At 49.6% G+C, this 12,675-nt stretch overlaps 1 protein-coding gene across 1 annotated transcript; it reads right to left on the minus strand.

Moving 5' to 3' along the window:
* Window positions 1-2,837: 2,837 nt before the first annotated feature.
* Window positions 2,838-6,823, minus strand: TRAPPC5 (trafficking protein particle complex subunit 5). The gene is made up of 2 exons (XM_032787313.2): window positions 6,665-6,823; window positions 2,838-5,703 (listed from the first exon to the last, which is right to left on the minus strand). The coding sequence occupies exon 2, from the start codon at window positions 5,697-5,699 to the stop codon at window positions 5,133-5,135; it is 567 nt and encodes a 188-aa protein (XP_032643204.1). The 5' UTR covers window positions 5,700-5,703; window positions 6,665-6,823; the 3' UTR covers window positions 2,838-5,132.
* Between the last annotated feature and the right edge of the window lie 5,852 nt (window positions 6,824-12,675).

Below are 12,675 nucleotides of genomic sequence, written 5' to 3' on the forward strand. Positions count from 1 at the left end.
TGACATTTACCCAGAACCACCCACGACAATGATTTTTGCCCCATCAGGCACTGGGATCTCAACCCAGAATTCCAAGGGGCGGGGGCGACTGCGGGAACTATGGGATAGCTACAGAATAGCTACCCACAGTGCAACGCTCCGGAAATCAACGCTAGCCTCGGACCATGGACGGACACTGCCGAATTAATGTGCTTAGTGTGGCTGCGTGCACTCGACTTTATACAGTCTGTTTTACAAAACCGGTTTATGTAAAATCGGAATAATCCCGTAGTGTAAACGTACCCTTGGTTTCACTCTTAATATCAAGAAGACTAAAGTGCTCTATCAGCCCTCTCCAAATGAGGTATTTCATGCCCCATCTATCAAAATCAATGGAGTGGCACTGGAGAATGTCAATAATTTCCTCTACCTTGGAAGTCATTTTTTCATCCAAGGCAGATATTAATGCAGAAATTCAGCATCGCCTGAGCTGTGCTGATGTAGCTTTTTCTAGCTTATGGCACAAGGTTTTTGAAGATCACAACATTCGACAGACACCAAGCTTCTTGTTTATCAAGCCGTTATTCTCCCAACACTGTTCTATAGGTCTGAAACTTGGACAATCTATAGACACCACTTGAAAGTCCTTGGGAGGCATCATCAACGCTGCCTTTGTAAGATTCAGAAATCAAATGGGAAGACAGGCACACCAATATTAGTGTTCTGGAAGAGGCAAAGACCACCAGGATCGAGGCAATGATCATCCGTCAGCAGTTCCACTGGACTGGTCACATTGTCTGGTGCTAGACCATTGCCTCTTAAAACAGGTCCTGTTCTCCCAGCTGAAAGAAGGGTACTGTAACATGGGTGGACAACGGAAGCATTATCAGGACTTGCTGAAGGACAATCTATAAAAGTGTAATATTGACATTGACACTTGCCCAGGATCATTTAAAATAGAGTGAAGTCCTATGTGATGGTCCCCTGCATTTTGAACTTGCTCGCTGACAAGCTGAAGAGGACAAGAGGCACAGGAGGAAGGAGAGACTGGCTCCCAGTCATGGTCATCAGCCTCTTGCTGATTCTTAAAATATCTGCCCTCATTGTAATAGAACTTGTGGTTCAGGGATTGGCCTTATTAGCCACCTGAGGACCCATAACTCCCATGGAAGATGATCATACCCAGTAATGAGTGATCACCCATCATCACATGCTCTAACCACTGAGCTGCTCTGATGTGGGGGTCCCTCAGTCTCTCCTGTTGAAACTGTTCCACTTTGGCTAACTAATCACAGAGCTTCAGCAGAAGACCGAGGGAGCCCCACATTATATTATCCTGTTGCTTAGTGATTAGAACACACTCCTGAGAGGTAGGAGACCCTTGTTCAAAGCTCCCTCTGGAACAGGAGGGAATTGAAACCGTTAGGTGGGCAGTACCACCTCCTCCAGAAGCTGGATTTCGAGTGGGACTTGATCCAGCAGGCAGCATCCAAGCACCCTACCAGATCAGATCCCACCTGCAACTTAGCTGGAATCTCATCTTCCCCAGGTTTGTGAATGGGGGTTGGGGGGAAGAGAGGCAGCCAGAAGGCTAGATGCTGCCGTGCACATGCCCAGAGATAGAAACACAGATGTTGAGGGAACCTTTACATTTAAAAATTAGGTGCCAAATGAATCAGATCGGAAGATTTGTGGATCACAGCAAAGCCTAAAACTAAGGTATGTAAACCTGAGCCATAAGCACCTAAGCACCGTTGTGGATCTGGGCCTTTGTCTTCTTTAGCTTTGAACAGGTAGAACCTATAGTAATCAAGCTGTCTTGATTTGCACCTGTACTTTATGGACCTGAGTGGGTGGGGAACGGGATGTGTTTGCTGGCTGACCATCCCTTCCCTCTCCTTGGTTGAAAGGAACACCTTGGGGAAGGTGATAACTGGAGCATGCAGATGGTGCATTGGGCTAGGAGTCATACCAGTATCCTTCCCCAAGCTCTGCCACCAACCTGCTGCGTGACCTTGGACAAGTCAGTTCCCCATATCTTTTACCTGTCTGCTTCCCCTGTGATCTCTTTGGTGTAGGGGCTGTGCCTCACTGTGGCTTTGACTGCGTGAGTTACGTAAGTTTAAGTTGAGATAAGTTACATCGCTCAGAGGTGTAAAAAACCCACTCCCCTGAGCGACGTAACTTACATCAACTTAATGCAGTGTCTATAAGGAGACGCTTTCCCATCAGCATAGCTTCCACCTCTCGTTGAGATGGATTAATTACATCAATGAGAGAGTGCTCTCTCATAGACTTACCACATCTTCACCAGACCTGCTAAATCGCCACCGCTGCATTGATCACAGTTGCGCCGATTTAGCACCATAGTGAAGACAAACCCTGTGTGTCTGTGCATCACCCAGTCCAATGCAGCCCCAATCTGTGTTGGGGCCTCTCAGCGCTACAGTCATACCAACGGCAACAGGCAACAGACTCTGGGGTGTCCCTTGGGCTGCCTACACACCAGTACATCCGCTCCATACAGGCTCTGGGCATCAGTAACTGGTACTGTGTAACAGAACCTCCCATTGTACTAAAGACAGCTAAAATACCCTAACATTAACTTTCCATGTAACCAATTCACGGGTGGCATGTATGCTTAAAGAGAAGGAAGATGACAGTGCCTTAACTGTCAGCATGCAAGAAGGGTGCTCATATAAGAACTAGAGGGGAAATGTCCATGTGACACTCTCACTTTCAAGAGATGATTCACACAATCCGCAACTGTGAGAACCTGTTGCTTATTGTTCTTTAATGGTGCCTGGAACAAAACCTTGCTTTGAGACTCAAGCGTTGAGGAGACATGCACATGCAGGCTGAGTATGAACTGATTTTATTTGTAGTTAGACAGGTCCTGCTAGGCTTTCCCAAGATTATATACAGCACTCGTTCCCCAAAAAGCACGTACAATAGAAAAGTGATCAGTAAAACCAGCACCACACAGAATGCAAAACAATCCATTTCTTTATGAACCATGGAATAAGCGATGAACTTGAAATGGGGATGGGGAAGGGTAACAACCTGACAGAGAGAAATGAAAAAAGGCCATTTTAACTAAACTGAATTTTAGTTTGTTTACTAGGAAAAAACAATCAGCTTGGTAAAGATCCAAAAGATCTGAGTCTCTGGTTAAAAGCAGCTCACTGTCAACCTGAGGATTTTGAAATTCCAGTTTTTGACAGAACCTCCCTTTGTATAACAACATTCTGAATATTTCCATTTGAACTCGAGTTCCTTTTAAAAAAAGATGTGTGAGGGGAAGGGGAAGCTTGCTCCTCTGTTGATGCTTTTAATGCTCTTTTCAGCAAGGAAGAAACTGACAACAGATGAATAGTGAAACTGATGGCATGGAATTGCTGCACAAAGGAAAGGAGCAGAAAAGAGGAATCTCTTTTCTTTGCTGCTTCCCATCAAAGTTATATTAGGCGTTACTCCCAATTGTCACAGATGCAGAGTTTTCAGTGAGATTTGTTTTCAAGCCAGTCATGTCCCTTTCATTAAGCTTGCACTGTGGGGGTGGAATAAGGTATCACAACTCATTGCCTACTGAATGTTTAGGGGCAGCAACTCCTCCAGCAAGACCAGAGGCTGCCAGACATCACATCTCAGCTGTTTCGAAGGTTAAACGAAGCATCAAGTTTCTGAAGAAAACTCCCACTGCTCCTACATTCAGATCTCCTTCATACACTGTAAAGCAACAGCAACAGAGAACATGTTCCCTGTGGCAGGTCACCTTTCAGGCAAGAAGCATGTTAAATCTCATCTGGGGACAGCCTGGCTGTTGGCACGGTAAAGAGCCCTTGTGCTGTCTAGTTTTGTGTTTCCATCCTCACCAGGCACTGAGCGTACATGCAGTGGGTTGAAAGCGTGAGCGTGCTATGCTTTGAAAAGAAAAGCTGGATTTGGACCCCACAAAAAGCTTCATTTTAACCCTCAGACTAACTGACCCATTCAGAACCTGCGTCATGGGCAGAAGGGGAAGCTTCTGACACAAACTCTGTCCCCGTCCCTCCCCACTAGTGTGTCTCAAACCTGCCTTGGAGGGATCCGCTCTAGAAGGCAGAGGAGTGTTCAGTGCTGGGTTTTGCTAGGACTGTCAGTCAGGGCAGATAGTTGGAGCTGGCTGAGTGAGTGGTTCTGGGGTGTGGCTGCCTGTCCCACTAAGAACCACGCTGAGTCCGACACACTCAAGCAGTCAAAAAGCAGAAGTCTGAACTGCTGAAATAGGCCAGAGCAGAAGCAGCAGCCTAGGTGTAAAGACGCTGCAGCCCTGGAACCAGCATTTCTTGACTTTAGTTTATTAAATGAGGGAAAATTTCAGTTTTCTCCAATCTTGAAAAACAAGTCACACATCCACCTCCTGTGGGGTAACTTGCTCTCCGATCAGCTCTGGAGGTAGGGGGTTAGGCACACAGGGAAAAAACCTCCTGATGCTGCCCCACCAACATATCTTAGCTCTGCACACAGGAGAGACCATCTCTTAGGCAAAAGCAGAGTTCAGAGCCTGAGTACATTTACACACAACAGGGAGGTGTAATTCCCACTCAGGTGGTGATGCACACGCTAGCTCTGTTCAAGCTGGCACACTAAAAACAGCAGCAGCAAGGGCTAGTCACCAGAGTACGTACCTAGGATCTCAGACGGGATTATGTTCTGGCAGGGGCTGCGGCTCGAGCTAGCTGTCTGAGCACAATCCTGTCTGAGATCCTAGGTATGTACAGGGTGGTTAGCCCCAGCCATGTGCTACACTGGTATTCTTAGCAAGTTAGCTCAATTAGAACTAGCCTGCATATCCCTACCCAAGCTGGGAATGACAGCTGCCAGCTGAAGGGTAGATGCATCTTTGGTTGCCAGTTGGCATTCTTGGCAGAAGCCAAGAATTGAACGGAGGGGTAGGGGTAGGGGAAGGGAAGAGGGGCAATTGATATGGTGGAGAAATGTGTTCCACTGGAACTGGGCTGAGGCCCCCTCTGCTTCATGCAGGTTCATTCTGATCTACACACAGGCTGTGCCAGACAAGTCACAGACCCCTCTGAGGACATCCTAGCACAGTCCTTTTAGTTACAGTGCACATGTACAAGAGCAGCACGTCAGCTCCCCCCACAGTGCGCTTAGCGGCCATCCAGGGCTTTGTCTCGCGCGATGACGGACTCATCAAATTTGATCATGAGTGTGGTGCCCTTGTGCCAGTGGGCCGTGACCTTGGCAGGGAAGCCGCTGTAGGTGAGGATGGCTTCCACGATGCCAGCTGTGAAGGAGGCACAGTTGAGTGTGCTATTCTCCTTGGGCACCGAGATGTACGTGTTGATCAGTGGCTCTTTCTCGATGATGTAGTAGGTCTTGTCATCATCATTGGCCTGCTCCAGCTTGTCTGCCTCCTTTCCGAACAAGGCCTTCCACACCGTCACCTTGATGAAGAGGAGAATGTTGATAACCTTGGTCTCTCGCTTGCCGTTTTTCTCCCGCATGACCAGCACATCCAGGATGCGAGCTCCCACCTGCTGGCCCAGCTCAGAGAGCTTGTTCTGGAGCTCTGAGACGGAGTACACCCGGTTCTGACAGTACTGGACTATCTCAGAGAAGAGCAGAGAGAACGCGCTCAGGCTGACCTCCGTCTTTGGCCGGGTCAGAGACCGCTCCAGGATGGCAGATTTCCCACGTGTGAAGCGTGAATCCATTGTCCTAAAGGAGGAAGAAAATATTCAGTTCTGTGGGACAGGGACCATCTGTTATGGAGTGTTTTTGTACTGCCTGGCACTATGGGGTCTTGACCGCAACTGAGGCTGCAAAGTGTTACTGCAATACACATAATAAAAATAAAAGAAATCTGACGAACAAATCTCTATAGCACCTTTAATTCCCAAGTGCTTTACAAACAATACCTCTGCAGGGATCCCTTCCTTAATGTTGAGAGGCAGCCACCTTTAGGTTAGATTAGAGGGACAGCTCAGTGGTTTGAGCATTAGCCTGCTAAACCCAGGGTTATGAGTTCAGCCCTTGAGAGGGCCATTTAGGGATCTGGGGCAAAAATCTGTCTGGGGATTGGTCCTGCTTTGAGCAGGGGGTTGGACTAGATACCTCCTGAGGTCCCTTCCAACTGATATTCTATGCTTATACAGGGCTCCCTGGCCCAGTGTGGAGATGCAGCCGCCAGGCTTAGAGTGGGGCACAGAAACAGTCAAGAAGCAAAGAAGGAGCCATTCAACTGAAACCTCACAGGGGGGAGGATTGACATTGGGGAACTAAACATTGACACCAGATTTGGAATTTGGCTGAGATGCTGGGGTAACTCCCCCGTAGGGTGACCAGATGTCCTGATTTTGGGGTCTTTTTCTTATACAGGCTCCTTTTACCCCCCAACCTCTGTCCCAATTTTTCACACTTGCCGTCTAGTCACCCTATTGGCCAGGATTTATACCACTGCCCAGGTCCTTGGAGGGACCCTGAGGACCCCACATTTCACATGGTGATTAGACACATACGTCCCTGTGACCCAACCCCATCGCCCTGTCCCTGCCTCCAACCCCACTGACCCCAGCACCACGAACCAATGCCAGGGACGGGCCCTGCCCCTCCCCCAACGCCCCCGGGTGCCGCCCGGCCCCCCCCTCTCCCAGCCCTGGGGCTCCGGCCCGGCACTCACGCGCAACCCGCCGGGGGCGGGGGCGCTTCTCTCCAGGAGGGGGAAGAGGGACCTGAAGCCAATGAGCCGCCGCCGTTCCCGGCCCGCTCTGCGTTTTACGGCCGCCGCTGCTGCAAAAGGGCCGCGCTGCAACTGCGGGCACCCGGAAGAGGCAGCGGGAGGCGGGGTTTAGTCACCACAGCAACCGGGATTCTGTGTGGGAGGGGCAGGGGTCACGTGGTAAGGGGCTCAGCCGGCGGAAGGGAGGGGCGGTACCGGGGGCGAGGCCTGGCGGGTGGGCGTGGCTCGTTATCGGCCGCCAGGGTCTAGCGAACGGGCGAGACTCCCCTGGCAGGTGCGGCCTAAGGGAAGGGGGCGGGGCTTGTTGGTGCGAAGGGGCTGGAGTCTCAGCCCCGCTCGGCGCAGGGTCGGGAGCTCCGGCCCCTCTTTGCAGGGAAGCCGTCACCTCACCGAGCTTTGCCATGTCAGTTACATTGTGTGTCAGTTACACCCCCTCTGTCGGTTATACCGTGTATCACCTACACTGTGTCAGTTACACCCTGTGTGTCGGTCATATGCAGCGCCACCTTCACTGTGTGTCAGCTACACTGTGTCAGTTACACCCTGTGTGTTAGTTACACCCTGTGTGTCGGTTATAACCTGTGCCACCTACACTGTGTGTCAGCTACATTGTGTCAGTTACACCCTGTGTGTCGGTTATATCCTGTGCCACCTACACTGTGTGTCAGCTACACTGTGTCAATTACACCCTGTGTGTCGGTTATATCCTGTGTGTCGGTTATATGCTGTGCCACCTACACTGTGTCAGTTACACCCTGTGTGTCAGTTATATCCTGTGCCACTTACACTGTGTGTCAGCTACACTGTGTCAGTTACACCCTATGTGTCACTTATATCCTGTGCCACCTTCACTGTGTGTCAGCTACACTGTGTCAGTTACACCCTGTGTGTCGGTTATATCCTGTGCCACTTACACTGTGTGTCAGCTACACTGTGTCAGTTACACCCTGTGTGTCAGTTATAACCTGTGCCACCTTCACTGTGTGTCAGCTACACTGTGTCAGTTACACCCTGTGTGTCGGTTATATGCTGTGCCACTTACACTGTGTGTCAGCTACACTGTGTCAGTTACACCCTGTGTGTCGGTTATATCCTGTGCCACTTACACTGTGTGTCAGCTACACTGTGTCAGTTACACCCTGTGTGTCAGTTATAACCTGTGCCACCTTCACTGTGTGTCAGCTACACTGTGTCAGTTACACCCTGTGTGTCGGTTATATGCTGTGCCACTTACACTGTGTGTCAGCTACACTGTGTCAGTTACACCCTATGTGTCGGTTATATCCTGTGCCACTTACACTGTGTGTCAGCTACACTGTGTCAGTTACACCCTGTGTGTCAGTTATAACCTGTGCCACCTTCACTGTGTGTCAGCTACACTGTGTCAGTTACACCCTGTGTGTCGGTTATATGCTGTGCCACTTACACTGTGTGTCAGCTACACTGTGTCAGTTACACCCTGTGTGTCGGTTATATCCTGTGCCACTTACACTGTGTGTCAGCTACACTGTGTCAGTTACACCCTGTGTGTCAGTTATAACCTGTGCCACCTTCACTGTGTGTCAGCTACACTGTGTCAGTTACACCCTGTGTGTCGGTTATATGCTGTGCCACTTACACTGTGTGTCAGCTACACTGTGTCAGTTACACCCTGTGTGTCGGTTATATCCTGTGCCACTTACACTGTGTGTCAGCTACACTGTGTCAGTTACACCCTGTGTGTCAGTTATAACCTGTGCCACCTTCACTGTGTGTCAGCTACACTGTGTCAGTTACACCCTGTGTGTCGGTTATATGCTGTGCCACTTACACTGTGTGTCAGCTACACTGTGTCAGTTACACCCTGTGTGTCGGTTATATCCTGTGCCACTTACACTGTGTGTCAGCTACACTGTGTCAGTTACACCCTGTGTGTCAGTTATAACCTGTGCCACCTTCACTGTGTGTCAGCTACACTGTGTCAGTTACACCCTGTGTGTCGGTTATATGCTGTGCCACCTACACTGTTGTCAGCTACACTGTGTCAGTTACACCCTGTGTGTCGGTTATATGCTGTGCCACCTTCACTGTGTGTCAGCTACACTGTGTTAGTTATACCATGTTTCACCGACACTGTGTGTCAGCTACACCGTGTCAGTTACACCCTGTGTGTCGGTTATATGCTCTGCCACCTGCACTGTGTGTCAGCTACACTGTGTCAGTTACACCCTGTGTGTCAGTTATACTGTGTGTCACCTACACTGTGTGTCAGCTACAGTGTGTCAGTTACACCTGGTGTGTCAGTTATATGCTGTGCCACCTTCACTGTATGTCAGCTACACCGTGTCAGTTATACCGTGTGTCACCTACGCGGTGTGTCAGCTACACTGTGTCAGTTACACCCTGTATGTCGGTTATATGCTGTGCCACCTTCACTGTGGGTCAGCTAACTGTGTCAGTTACACAGTGTGTCAGTTATACCAGGTGTCACCTTCACTGTGTCAGTTACACCCTGTGTTTCAGTTACACTGCGTGTCACCTACACTGTGTGTCAGTTACACTGTGTCAGTTACACCCTGTGTGTCGGTTATACCGCACGTCACCTATGCTGTGTGTCAGTTACATTGTGTCAGTTGCACCCTGTGTGTCAGTTATACTTTGTGTCACCTACACTGTGTGTCAGCTACACTATGTGAGGGTATATCTACACTGGAACCTTCAAAGCACTGCCATGGGAACACTCCTGCAGCAGCGCTTTGAAGTGTGAGTGTGGACATGCGCGAGCGCTGGAAGAGAGCTCTCCCGGCGCTTCTGGAATCCACCTCCACAAGGGGATTAGCTCCGAGCGCTGGGAGCATGGCTCCTAGGCTCCGAGCCTGTCTACACTAGCACTTTAAAGTGCTCAGACTTGCTGCAAGTTAGAGCGCTATAAAATATAAGTGTAAACAAGCTTGAGTTACACAGTGTGTCAGTTATACCGTTTTTCACCTACAATGTGTCAGCTATACTATTTCAGTTACACCATGTGTCAGTTATACCTAGGGTGACCAGATGTCCCGATTTTATAGGGACAGTCTTGATATTTGGGGCTTTGTCTTATATAGGCGCCTATAGCCCCCTCACTCTGTGTCCCAATTTTTCACATGTGCTACTGTGGTCACCCTAGTTATACTATGTGTCACCTACACTGTGTGTCAGCTATACTATGACAGTTACACCGTGTCAGTTATACTGTGTATCACATGCACTGTGTCAGCTATACTATGTGAATTACACACTGTATGTCAGTTAAACCATGTGTCACCTACACCGTGTGTCTGTTACACAGTGTCAGTTTGTTACACCATGTGTCACCTATGCTGTCAACTATCGTATATGTCACCTACATGGTGTGTCAGTTACACACTGTGTGCCTGTTACACAATGTGTCAGTTACACTGTATGCCACCTACACCATGTGTCAGTTATACATTGTGTACCAGCTACACTGTGTGTCAGCTACGCTGTGTGTTTTGTTAAAAACTAAAATTGTTTTAAGAACAAAAATCTTGGAAAATTGATTTCTCTTCCTCTCCACCAGTCAGTGGTGTTGCAGCATGTCTAGTGATTAACACATGGGAGTGTGGTGTTCAGTGTCCTGCTCTCAGAGGGGAGTGAGCTCTAGTCATTAATATGGATTGGGGCAGGACTCCTAGGTTCAGTCCCAGCTCTGGGAGGGGAGTGGTGCTGAGAGGTTAGAGCACACAAATTTGAAAACAGGACTCCCAGGTTTTCAGCTCTGGTTGGAGATGGAGTCAGTAGTTAGGTCTAGAGGCTGGGGAAAGTTCTCCCATTTGAAGTGAACTGGAGAAGGCACTTTCATACGGATGGTGAGGAACTGTTCTGAGTTAGCAAGGAAATGATTATGCGGAAGCCTTTCACAGCTGTAACTTCTCTGATTCTGCAACACCCATGACTGTCACCAAGCTCAAAGGCAGAACTTGTGGATTATGGGGGCCATTGTGAAACTTTTGCTGTCTAGTAAACGTTCCCAAGGGTTTTTTACCATCTGCTTTGGGGTGTTAGTGTTGGAAATCAGACAGACAGGACGGAGTGCAGAAAAGAAAGGGATCAGCTTTCCCTGCCTCAGAAGACTTTTATCTAGTGGGTTAGGGAGCTGGGAGTCAGGATTCCTCAGGACACCTCTGGGAGGGGAATAGGGTCTAGTGGCTAGAATGGGGGCGGGGGTAGAAATCTGGACTCCTGGGTTCTATTTCCCTGCTCTGGAAGGTCGGGCAGCTAGTTGTCAAAACAGCTAATTTGGAACTAGGATTCTGGAGTTCAATCCCTAACTTTGTTGCTGACTCCTATTGTGTGAACTCAGGCAAATCATTTCCCTGCCCCATGCCTCAGTTTCCCCATCTGTAAAAGGAAGCTACTCACCTACATTATGATGAGAATGACTGAATGGTTGTAAAGCACTTTGGACTATGAGAGAAAGGTTTTATTCTATAAATGTAAAGCATCACCATCTGAATGGGCCTGTTCTTCTATTCATAAAGGGCTTTGCTGTAATTTGGGACATTACAACTGAAAACCTATGGCTATGTCTACACTGCCACTATCAGCGCTAAAACTTTAGTCTTTCAGGGGTGTGAACAAACACCCCCTTGAGCAACAAAAGTGTTAGTGCTGAAGAGTGCCAATACAGACAGTGCTTTATCGCCGGGAGTGGCGCTGTAACGTGGGCAGTTAGATATACCCTATGATTCAGGCTACATTTTAATCATGGGTATTTTTAGTAAAAGTCATGGATGGGTCATGTGAAGTAAACAAAAATTCATGACCCGTAACCTGTCCATAACTTTTACTATATACTTCTGACTAAAACTTGGGTGGGGGGCCACAGGTGTTCTTGGGGAGCAGTTGGGGGTGCTGCAGGTGCTGGGAGAGGTGGCCTGGGACCTCACTGGTGCTGCAGGGAGTGCACAGGCAGCAGCGCATGGCCTGGGATCCCCACTGGTGCTGGGGTGGAGCGGGTTGCCGAGGCTGGCAGGGGCTCCCTACCCAGCTTCACGTGTCCCTGCAGCTCCTAGGCAGCGGAGGGGCAAAGGGGCTCTGTGCGCTGCTCCCACCACAAGCACCGGCTGCGCAGCTCTCAGTGACTGGGAACCACAGCCAATGGGAGCTGTGGGGACAGTGCCTGAGGGCACGTGGTATGGAGTTCCCTGACCCCTTCGCCACCTAGGAGCTGCAGAGCCATGCCAGTTGGAGCTTGGGAGCCACCCACTCCGAGGTAAGTCCCTCACCGCCCCCTCCAACCTCCTGTCCCTACTCCAGAGCCTCCTCCCATACCCCAAACTGCTGCTGCTGGCTCAGGGTCTGCTTGGCTCAGGCAACCCCTTCGCCAGCACCAGCCACTGCAGAAGTCACAGAGGTTAGGGAAAGTCATTGACAGACTCACAGCCTAATCTCCAGACCGTGTCAGGAAGGAACAATTCCTCATGGAGCCATAAGAGTCAGCTGGTGGGGTGGAGGGGAGTTTCCAGCAGCTGGCACTGGTGCTCGGTGATCCATGGGCTCTGAGACGTTCTGCTGACAGCAAAAATCTTCTCACCCTTTCGATATCTTAGAAAGAAGAAGGTGATTCCAAGTATCTCACCCTTATTTAGTTCCATCCCACAGTTACTCCCCCACCCCCACGCTGCTACAGCACCGTGGTTGACCTAGCCCAGCTGATACTTTCAGAACAGCTGCCTCCCATTCCATCCCCTCCACTGGTGCCCATAGGGCCTTTCTCAGCAAAAGCCAAACATAAGGGATGTGATTAGTGTTGTCAAGAGGTGTGTTGTCAGATGCTACCGGTGTGGTGCTCTGCTGTCTCCTTGTTGGTATCACTCGGCTGCGTGAGTGTGCTCACCCTGTGTGCTGCCCCAGCTCTGCAGATAGCTGATGCAGCAGACCCGATGAGAACCCCCTATGACCACAGACTC

This window comes from Chelonoidis abingdonii, chromosome 26 (genome assembly GCF_003597395.2).
Source record: "Chelonoidis abingdonii isolate Lonesome George chromosome 26, CheloAbing_2.0, whole genome shotgun sequence".
In the NCBI taxonomy this organism is placed as follows: domain Eukaryota; kingdom Metazoa; phylum Chordata; order Testudines; family Testudinidae; genus Chelonoidis; species Chelonoidis abingdonii.